This window comes from Onychomys torridus, chromosome 9 (assembly GCF_903995425.1).
Source record: "Onychomys torridus chromosome 9, mOncTor1.1, whole genome shotgun sequence".
Lineage (NCBI taxonomy): Eukaryota > Metazoa > Chordata > Mammalia > Rodentia > Cricetidae > Onychomys > Onychomys torridus.
In genome coordinates, this window is record NC_050451.1 from 10,367,782 (window position 1) to 10,379,413 (window position 11,632).

The 11,632-nt window shown below is 47.7% G+C and overlaps 1 protein-coding gene across 1 annotated transcript; it reads left to right on the top strand.

Annotated features, from left to right (window-relative positions):
• The first annotated feature begins 3,123 nt into the window (after positions 1–3,123).
• On the top strand, positions 3,124–11,121 carry Lrit1 (leucine rich repeat, Ig-like and transmembrane domains 1). The gene is given in 5 exon segments (XM_036200032.1): positions 3,124–3,245; positions 5,757–6,223; positions 8,032–8,337; positions 9,887–10,674; positions 10,676–11,121. Coding segments are annotated over 5 exon segments (1,869 nt in total). The 3' UTR covers positions 10,862–11,121.
• Positions 11,122–11,632: the final 511 nt, after the last annotated feature.

Consider the following 11,632-nt stretch of genomic DNA (forward strand, 5'->3'; position numbering starts at 1 on the left):
TCCTCTTGGCTCCCACAGAAGGAATCCATTCAGTAGAAGGACAGTGCAGCCTTTGTGAAGCTGGAGCGAGCCCTGCCTTGTTCATTTCAGCCCACTAGGCAGGATTAAGGTCTAGGATCCAAATGGTGTGTGACTGAAAGCTGAATTGGGAAAGGGTTGCATAACCCAGGGAGGGAAACGGAAGAAAGGATTTGAGCTGCAGCTGTCCCTGAGAACTGGACAGTAGCCAGCCCTTCTATGTACACAGTGGCTGACAAGCTGTGTGCGTGTGTGTGTGTGTGTGTGTGTGTGTGTGTGTGTGTGTGTGTGTATGCGCGCGCGCGTGCGCCCATTCATGGAACCAGAGGCATGTGCAGGGGCAAGGGGGAAGGCTTTTGAAGTCATGTGCTGTCATAAAACAAATGTAGACTGGGAGCAGACCCTGAGCTTCTGGTTCCAAATCTGCCATTACTGGCTATATGTTCTGCACTGCAGCCATTGGGTCATTATCTTTTCAACTTAGGCATTTGTGCACCATGCCCTTTCCCAGCGAAGTGCTAGAGAATGGTTGACTCCATTGTGGATTTAGACTCTGGGGCTTCGCTTCCTATTTCTCACATAGCCTTTGAGCTATGCAGGCATACAATCTATCAGGATGAAGGATGAAGTACCTCAGGACTCACTAAGAACGTTGGCTTCTACATACAGGTCTTAATACAAATTGTATACTGCTTCACAGTGAAATCCACCTCAGAAAACAATGAACTATGCCACAACTGATTTCAGATGGAGAAACCAAGTCCCAAAGGGCTACTAGCAAAACAGCTCACATCTGTTAAACTTAGGGACTACAGTAATGGATGATTATCAGAAGACTCCTAAAAATAACTCCATGAATAAACTGCCACTTCCCCTCCATTTTAAATGAGGAAAATCGAGATAAGTTAGTTAGGCATCAGCCCAGGGCTGTGTAGTGAGTGTGGGGGTGGAAGGCAGCCACTCCTGCCTTCCATCATGCAGGCCCTGGCATTTCCCATTGGTGACCTCTGACCCCCTCTAGAAGAGTTATTCATTCTATTCTGGTAACACCCAGGTTGCAAACCTCCCCTCCTGTCAATACCTACTTAAGTCTGAATTTAATGACTCTTGGAGCCTGAAATTCTACCTACATCCTTCACGGCCTTCCTTACTCTTTTTCTGATTTCTAACTTGGCTGGTTAACACCTGCGACTGTCTTCCCATGCCCACAAGATCACCAAAGACACCAGGAAAGAAGAGAAGGGACAAGGTTAGGAGTAAAGTACAGAGTCAACTAGATAAAGTCTGAGTGAAAGCATTTATTTCAAACAAGAGGAAAAGGTGGCCTGGGTGTGGCAGCAGGTAGAGAAGTCTTTGATTACAGGATGAGGGTGACAGGTACTCTCCTAGCACTGAGAAAGTGCTACTGGCTGGATATGAAGGGAAGATATGAAAAGCATCATTTTTGGGGAGCTGATACTGTCTATACAGGCCTGGCATGGAGCTAGACACTGTATGTGTATGCACTGGGTTCTGTCTTAGGGTTACTGTTGCTGCACAGAAACACCATGACCAAAGCAACTTGGAGAGGAAAGAGTTTATTTGGTTTACACTTCAACAGTACTATTCATCATGGAAGGAAGTCAGGACAGGAACTCAAACAGGGCAGGAACCTGGAGGGAGGAGCTGACATAGAGGCCATGGAGGGGAGCTGCTCACTGGTTTCCTTCCCACGACTTGCTCAGCCTGCTTTCTTAGAACCCAAGACCACCAGCCTAGGAATGGCCCCACCCATAATGGATGGAGCCCTCCATGCTTAGTCACTAATTAAGAAAATGTCCTACAGGCTTTTGTACAGCTAGATTTTATAAAGGCATTTTATTAATTGAGGTTCTTTCCTCACAGATGACTTCAGCTTGTGTCAAGTTGACATAAAGCTATCTAGCACAGTCCCCAGGCATCTTCGTTGGCCAACCTCATCAGCCTAGGCTTGACTAGGCTCTTGAGCATGCCAGACTGTGGACCCTGCCGGAAAAGTCAGAGGACCAAGTGTTCTGAGACAGAAAGCAAAGCCAGTGAATGGGTGATTTACCAGGAAGTCTAATATTCACTCCTCCCTGGCATCTTGAGAAGATTTTCCAGGATGGAGTTAGAGAAGAGAAAACAAACAAAATCTCCAAAAACCTCTGTGAGATCCAGCTCTATGACCCTTGAAGAGGGCTAACTTCTCTCCTCCTGCAGTGACACCCTTGCCGTCAGCATAGGTGGTAATGTCTCAAAGGTAGCCCACTGACTGCTTTGGGTTCTGAGACTGGGTGTCCATGGGGCATTAAAGAAAGTCAGATGTTTGCCCATGTTCATGAGCATATGTAGACATCTCTAATGTCTCTCTGCAATGTCAGAATCTTCCCAGCTCCTCTGTGAGCAAGTGCCTGCAAGTTCCAGAAATTTACAGTTTGTGGGAAGGTTCAATACCCCGGACAGTCAAGGCTGGGCAAGCCTGGGCTACTTTTCAGCAGCACTCCAGGTGGAGAAGCTTTATTTTCTTTTGTAAGTGATGATCCGAGGTCTGAATACAGGTGTTGTGCCCTGAAGCACAGACTCTTTCTAATGCTTGCATGGTCTTCAGAAAGCCTTGCTTCATGTTGCTCCTTTTTTTCTAGAGACTATCATAGAAGACGATTTTCAAAGGCCCTTATTAGAGACCACAGTCTGTTTTTCATTTTTTTTTTCTTTGAGCCTAGCACCTTAAGGAGACAAATGTTACCCATGGCCTGATTGAAATAGAGTTCTTTGCAAGTAGACAGTCCATTCAGCTAGTCGCTAGTCACTTGCCCCTGGGCAGCTGCCCATCTGCTTTATCTTGCTGTACCCCAGCTTCTTGTGGCCTGAGGTTGTTGCTCTCCCTCCCCTCAAGACTGGGTGATTCAGGAAGCAATAAGCTGCTGAGTGCTGGGGCTGGGGCTCCCTCCCTAATCCCCAGCCTGTGTTTATCCCATGGCCTTGGGGTGGGGGTTGGTGAGTGATGAGCAAGAGGGTAGCTGCTGGACCTACTGGACAAGCAGGACGGAGCACTCCCGGGACAGGGACAGGCCCCCTGCCTGGGCCCAAGAGGAGCCAGAAGTCATGTGGGTGGCTGTGGGCATGCTCTGGCTCCTTGCCCTTGGGGGGCCTCACCAGGCCTGGAGCTTCTGTCCGTCTCTATGCAGCTGCAGCCTGCACATCCTGAGTGATGGCAGCAAGGCCAGGTAAGACACCACCAGGTGTGGATGGGTCATCCAGCCTTCATAGGTCCACCAGCTTGGCAGAGTTGGGAGGGGTTGGATGCCCGGCAGCTGCCCACTTAGAAGACACCTGCTCCCACCTGAGGCCATCTGATACACATAGATATGCCAGATTTGGGACCCTTGAAACCCAAAGTCTTGGCAAAACAGTTGGTGCTGTGTTATCTTCAGTAAGCAGGGTGTTTACTCTGCCCAGGAGGGTGTGGGCCCTGCATGGGCCAGGTTCTGGAAGTTCTTCCTGAGCCTCCCATCATGTTTTTGGTAGGGAGAAGCCCTCTTTAAATGTGTAGAAGTTTCTTCCTTATCTTATTCTTTCCCTCTGTTTGCTTCATTTCATTTTTATCTTCTCAGTGTTCCCCAGCTCCTTCTTTCTAGGCATCTCCCGTTCTCATGCCTGACCTCCACAAGATACCCAGTCACATTCAGGTGCTTTTGTCTCCTAACCCATGGTGGGACATATGTACTTCCCCCCTACTTGTACATCTCTAAGGCCAGCAGTGTCCACTCCATTGTAGGAAGCTCCCACCATCCTCAGCCCACTTCTTGATTTCCCTCACGCTTTTTTATTCTCTTCATGGACCTTTGAAGCCAAAGCCGCTGTGGTTGGTGGACCCTGGCTTTTCTCATGGATCTTGATTTCTTCCTCTTGTCAGCCAGCTTTAAGTCATCTTTTCTTAATGTCCTTGGCTTATTTCCAGAGGGAACTTATTTTCTGATGTCTCAAGGATTTCAGTCCCTCACTCAGGACTTTTCCTACCTGCTTTCCAACCTTGTGGAATCCATCATCCTTTCTTCTTTGTCTCACATGAATACTGGAGAAACACTGATGGTTTCTGATGGTGGAAATGAAGTTATTGGAACTACCTTTTTCACACAATGCTGGCAATGTTGAATTGATCGGGGATGCTGGAGGCTGGGAATGGAGAGGGAACTCCAGAAAAGATAACACGTATGTTCTGGAGAAAAGAAAGCATTCCATTGTTGACGTGTTTGATGATTTCATTCATATGGCAAGTACATTTCCTTTCACTAATTAAGACAGGCTGATGCTTAATGATGCTTCATCAGCCTGGGAAATGGCTGATGACTCGGGACAGTGGGTGGAGGGTGCTTTTTTTTGTCACCCTGGTCACAGAGGTAACTCCATCCACAGAGAGCAAATGCTTCAAAGTCACATGCCATTGGTGATGGAACCAGTACCAGAATCCATGGATCTAATTTTTAGACACTGGGAATGCTGCCATGTGTGGGGAGCAGGAGATTCAGCCTTCTACATAGAGTGTCCTACAAGGGCAGAGAGGCCCTGAGAGGTTGCAGGGAAGCCCAAGTCTCTAGTCACCACAGGCACAGGCTGATGTCAAGGCTCCTTTTGTATGTTAAATACCTTCCTCAGACCCAGCTCTAACCTTGTAGAGCAGCATCCTAGCACCCTTCCTGCTTCATGTTCAAATCCTGAACACAGTACGTATGCCTCTGGGATTACAGTGGGAGCTGTGTGTGAGGGAGTGGCTTGTCTGGGGCAATACGGGCACCTACATAAATGGTTCCCCTTTCTCTTAGTGCACATTAATGGTGAAATTATTTAGGCCACTCCACGTAGTTAAAAGGGAGGTTTATTTTGTGGGGTAACTTACAATGAAGGGGTAGGTTGCAGGGTCTGGCAAAGGTATTGTGCAGTCCGGCGGTGTTCTCTGGAGAACTCTGCTCGGTCTTCTCCAGCGTCCAGGGTCCCGGAACCAAGCGCTCCCCCTCCTCCCGATCCTCCGTCTTCCGCTTCCTTCTCCGCCCTGCCTTGTGGGCGTGACCATTACTGAAGCCTCAAGGTTGGAACTTCCAGGCCAATGCTGGGAAGGCTATCCACTACAGCACAGTTTTTTTTTTTTGTTGTTTTTTTTTTTTTTAAGATTTATTTATTTATTATATATACATTGTTCTGCCTGCATGTATGCCTGCAGGCCGGAAGAGGGCACCAGATCTCATTACAGATGGTTGTGAGCCACCATGTGGTTGCTGGGAATTGAACTCAAGACCTCTGGAAGAACAGCCAGTGCTCTTAACCACTGAGCCATCTCTCCAGCCCTGCAGTTTTTTTAAGGTGGCTCATGGTAGGCTCTTTCTACCCTTTAAGTCTTCCCTTGACCATTTCTCCACAGTTTAGTAACAATTTCCCTCTCAATTCCCTTCCTTTACCTGGATCCAAACCTTCCTTATTAACATCCTACCCATACACATCGGCGCTGTGTGTCTATGCACTATACATTAGGGTCTTTCTATGTATGTGTTAGGGTATCTCTTCCTTGGCTAGATTATCAACAGCAGTGGGCAGGCGCTGTGACTATGATGCAATGTTCTGGGGTGCTCTCTCCAGAGCCCACCACCTACTAGACACTGCAGTTGATGCCTGTGTTAACAAGCAGGTCTGGGGGCTCATAAGGGAAGGATGTTTGTTCAAATATCTCCCATTTCTGTGACCAGGACAGTGGTGTGCAGCGACCCTGACTTGACCTTGCCACCAGCTTCGATTCCTACAGACACCTGCAAGCTGCGCTTGGAAAGGACTGCCATCCGTAGGGTGCCTGGAGAGGCCTTCCGGCCTCTCAGCCACCTGGAACAGCTGTGGCTGCCTTACAATGCTCTCAGCGAGCTCAGTGCCCTCATGCTCAGGGGCCTGCGCCGCCTGCGAGAGCTGCGTCTGCCTGGGAACCGCCTGGCTGCTTTCCCCTGGGCTGCGCTCAGGGACGCTCCACAGCTGCAGCTGCTCGACCTGCAGGCCAATCGCCTGTCGACCTTGCCACCTGAGGCTGCACACTTCCTGGAGAACCTTACTTTCCTGGACCTTTCCAGCAACCAGCTGATGAGGCTTCCCCTGGAGCTGCTAGACACCTGGGCTCACCTGAAGATCGGACCCTTCCATTCAGGTCACCATGCTAGGCTAGTTCTAGGTAATCAAAGATGGCATCCTTCATCCTGAACCATCGCGGTGCATCTTGCGGTTTTAAGCAACTATTCAAGCCTCTCTGTGTCTGATTGATATCATGCTCACCTTCTACATTTGAGGGGAAATGGAAAGGTGTCGGCATTAATCTCAGGTCTAGTAGCTCTAAACAAACCAAGCCATCTTTTTTTTTTTTTTTTTTTCCCCAGCATTAGCAATAAGAAAACTGAGACTCAGGAGGTCCCTAGTCACACAACCAGTGTGTGGCCTGGTTAAACTCAGGTTCACAGCTCAGGATAGAAAGAGTCAACACAGTATGTCAGCCAAACCCGCTGCCTCTTCTACCCCTCTCTCTTTGCTCCTAATAAACCGAAGGTTTACAAAGCAAAAAAGCAAGACTTTGCTGCCCAGGGCACCTGCCTGCTCCTGGGGCTGACAGGTAAAACCGTAACTGGAAAAGCCATTAAAAACAAAGCAAAGAGGCTAATGTTCCTTTTGTCCCTTTTCCTACCCTAATCCCTCTCCCAAGGGCAGCTTTCTATTATCATGTTTACTTATAAGATCCTTACCTTTTACAATATGTTTACATATGCAGGATCTTATAAGTAAACATGATAATAGAATACACACACACACACACACACACACACACACACACAGAAAAGCTGTGTAATGTTACAATTTTTAAATGTATTTGTCTGTGTACCACATGTGTGTCTGTGCCCTTGGATGCCAGAAGAGGGTGTTATATCCCCTGTATCACTAGTTAAAGATAAGTGTGAGCCTACATGTTGGTGCCAGATCCTCTGGAAGAGCAGCCAGTGCACTTAACCATGGAGCCATCTCCACCCCCTGGTGCTAATTTTTTTAAAACCATATTGTATATATTAACCATCACCATTTATTTTCATTCAACAATGTATCTCAGAGCTCTTTCTAAATAACTGCAAATGAGAAGGTTCATTTTTCACAGTAAAGCAACCATCCCCACTTCAAAGGTCTTTAGATTGTTCTCGCTGTCTTATTAACACCTTTGGTGCCAGAGAGTTTCAGCCATCTATTCTTAGTATGTGTATGCCAGTGCATCTGAAGGATAGAAGCTGAGACGTGAACTTGCCAGATAATACAGTACACATGTTAAAATATTGACAATCAGTTTGATCGCCTCTAAGAAGGCTGGTACAATTTTCAGTCTTTGTCATACTTTGTGTATGTGGCATGTGTGTATGTCTGCTTGCATGTGTATGGCACATGTGTGTGTGTGTGTGCAGGTGCACACGCATATGAATGTACAAACCTGAAGCTGATGTTAGTTGTCTTCCATGGCCATTCTCTGTTTTATTAATTGAGGCAGGGTCTCCCACTAGCCCAGAGCTCATTGATTCAGCTGGTCTCACTGCAGCTTGCCCTAGGGAGTCACTGTCTCCTCCTTCCTAGTATGGGGAATACAGGCTTCCACCATGCCTGCCTGCCTTTTATGCATATTAGGAAACCCAAACTCTGGTCCTCAGGCTTGTCCAGCAAGGGCTGTATTCACTGATCCAACTCCTCAGACCCAGTGAGTATGTTTGAGTGATTTCTAATTCTTGATACTAGAAGCACTTTATGAAGAAAGAAGTAGTGGGGGGAAACAATGCTGTCACAAAATATGAAAAATCAAGTTTAGCAATTTAGCAAGATGAGGAGCTGGGATTGGAGGTCAGTTCTGCTGACCCTGAGCAGAAAACCTACCTCATCTTCCCAGAGGGGACATGGACTTGCTGATGGATCTGGAGATCTAGAGTTAACCTCTTGCTTACTTTCTCACTTCTGCAGGGCTTCAGGACAACCCCTGGGTGTGTGACTGTCGAATCTATGACCTGGTTCATCTCCTAGATGGCTGGACTTCAAACTTGGTCTTCATCGAACCTAGACTGAGGTGTGCCAGCCCACGCAGCCTGGCTGGAGTGGCCTTCAGCCAGCTGGAGCTGAGAAAGTGTCAGAGCCCAGAGCTCCGTCCAGGGGTAACCAGCATCATATCCCCTTTGGGTAGCACAGTATTGCTACGTTGTGGAGCAACTGGGATCCCAGGCCCTGAGATGAGCTGGAGGAGAGCCAATGGACGTGCACTCAATGGCACAGGTGTGTGAGCAATGAGGCCTTCTGTGCTGAGTGCTGGATTGATACATGTGGGTCAGCTTCCCAAATTATTTGGATAGTGGACAGAATAGCAGGGATTGGTATAAGTCAGACTGGGCTCTGATCTGTCTGAATGCAATTGGCTAGAATCTGCTCATATGCTGGACATTGATTATGACAACAATGGCTTGCAATCCATCCTGTTATTTCTCATTAGTCATTTTATTATCAGAAACTCAGGGCCCATGTTGGGAGCAATGCAAAGTTAATTTTTGTTTTGTTTTGTTTTTTGAGTCAGGGTTTCTCTAAGTAGCCCTGGCTGTCCTTGAACATGTTCTGTAGATCAGGCTGGCCTTGAACTCAAAGATCTGCCTGCCTCTGCCTCCTGGATTTAAGGGTGTGCATTGACCCACCCAGCACAAAGTTGATTTTTAGGAAAAAATACTCAATATATTTAACATTTTAGCAGGTTTTTCTTTTTAAAATATTAATGCAGAATCATCAAGGATAAAAATGATGGAATTGGCATCTGTTGAGATATTCTTATGGGTCTAATGTTATGTTAAGTAAATTATGTCCATAATGTCACTGAACTTTAAAAAGCAGGAGAGGTTGGACACGATCTGAGTCTATAGCCCTAGTATTTAGAAGGCAGGAAGATCAGACGTTCAAGGCCAATCTTAACTACATTGAGAATTAGGGGTCAGTCAGGCCACATGGGACCTTCATCAGAACCACCTCCACCCTGAGCCAAACCAAGACAAAACTGTAAAAAGCAATCTGATTACCTTTATTCATGCAAATAAGTGGAAATGCTGAGAGGTAAATGCTTGCCCCGCATCACACAGCTCATATATGAAGAAGCTGGGATCCCAGTCAGTCTAGTGCTGGCTTCATAGTGTGTATGAAGGGTCTATTCTGGCTGAGTTGGTATGGCAGAGATGGATCATCTCTTATGGTGGCAGCAGGGACAAGAATCTAAGTCATACACAGGCAGAAAATATGTCAAGGAGAAGTAATTTCTTTGCAGCTAACCAGAAAATCTCCCATCACTCCCAGTTTTCTTCTGTCTCCCTAAACAAGGCTGACAACCATTGCTCTAGAATGCAGATTTTGGATTAGTTTGCAAGGGTGAGGATGCTGATTAGAAGTGTCAGTTGGAGTGTGCAAGGGTGGGTATGGAACATCCAGACTGTCCTCTCTGCCTCATACTCGCCCCTGAACCTACCTACCCCCAATGCATTTGCCTGCTTCCCTGAGGGGTCACCTTTGCAGCGCTCTGGAAGCTGAAGGGGAAATTCTGGACATATCAGACTTTGAAGGCAGTTAGCTGTTCTTCGACAGTTTGTTCTTGAGTAATCCAGTGAGGTAGGCCTTGAAGGACTTGAGAGTTGAGTGCATGTTTTCTTTGGATGAGTGGTATTCCCTACAGTGTGTGTAGACCAGGGAATATGTGTGACCTTGGCCTTAGAAGAAAGCCCATTTGTTCATTCATTCATTCATTCATTCATTCATTCATTCATTCATTCATATCTGCCTCTTCTCTCCCTAGTGCACCAGGAAGTCTCCAGTGATGGCTCAAGCTGGACTTTGCTGGATCTTCCTGTTGTGTCTCTCTTTGACTCTGGAGACTACATCTGCCAGGCCAAGAACTTTCTAGGGGCTTCTGAAACCCTTATCTCCTTAATTGTCACTGAGCCCCAGACTTCTACAGAGTATAGCGGGGTTCCAAGGGCCCTGTGGGCAAGGACAGGGGAGGGGGCCGAAGCTGCTGCTTACAACAACAAGCTGGTGGCCAGGCATGTTCCCCGTATTCCTGAGCCTGTAGCCCTGGCCACCAAGCCCTCAGTGCCCAGGACAAAAGAGGAGCTGGAGCTCCAGCACTTTCAGATGGATGTCCCAGGAGAGTTCTCCAGAGAGCAAGCAGAACAGCAGGAGGCCCAGATGGTCAGGTCTCTCAAGGTGGTGGGAGACACTTACCACAGTGTGTCACTGGTGTGGAAAGCCCCTCAAGCTGGGAACACGACTGCCTTTAGTGTCCTTTATGCAGTCTTTGGGCAGAGTGACATGCGAAGGATGATTGTGGAGCCTGGGAAGACGAGTGTCACCATCGAGGGGCTTGCTCCAAAGACTAAGTATGTGGCATGTGTCTGTGTGCGGGGCCTAGTGCCAACGAAGGAACAGTGTGTCATCTTCTCTACTGACGAGGTGGTAGATGCCGAGGGCACCCAGCGGCTCATCAACATGGTGGTGATCAGCGTGGCAGCCATCATCGCGCTGCCCCCCACCCTGCTCGTTTGCTGCGGGGCTCTGCGAAGACGCTGCCACAAGTGCCGCACAGGGCACCCCAGCAGAGGCGTCGGGTGCCTATGTGAATTTGGAAAGACTGGGCCACAGCGAGGATGGTTCGGAACTGTCCAGGAGCAGCCTCAGTGAGGCAGACAGGCTTCTCTCAGCACGGTCCAGCCTGGACTCCCAGGGCTTGGGAGTCAGGGGTGGCAGACGTATCAATGAGTACTTCTGCTGAGCCTGAGTCCCCACTCCTCACACCTGCCTAGCCACTCTCCCCCTTCAGTCTCACACACTTTCACACCTGATTGTGTGCTCAGCCACCCTTAAGTACCTTAAGGGTACTTGCTTACATGTACATTTGCATCAACAACAGCTGACACAGCTTAATAAGCACTTACTGTGTGCTAGCAAGTGTCCAAAGCACTGCATAGGTGTTAGCTCACCGGACTCTCACAACAACCATTAGTATCAGGCCTCATATTTCTCTCTATTTTCCTGGAGAAGAGACAGGTGTGAAGTATTTTGCTTGTATCAGTCAGTTTCTGCTAAATAACAAATAAAATCAAAAACTCTCTGGTATGCAGCATTACGATACTTACTTTCATGCTATGTGGCTATAGATTGACTGTCATGGCTCTGCTGTGTGTGTCCCATTGGGGCCCAGAGGTGGAGTGTAACAGTGGCTACCTGGGGCAGACTTTTCTCAGATGACATAAGAGGAATGGTAAAATCATGCAATGCTTCTCCATGTGGTAGTGTGAGACTGGTACATTGCTGCTTCTGCCCATGTTGTATCTGCCAAAGAGAGTCTCATGGCCAAACGCAACGTTAACAAGGCCAGCAGAGACACGAATCCTCTGAAGATGATAATGGGAGACAAACATCTCGAAACAAATTTACTATAGGACCCACTATAGTACATCCACTAGGGAGTATTAGCTTTAGACCTGGCAATTGGGCAGCTGGTTCTTGTGGAAAGTCCTTACCACTCTCTACATTCCTTTAT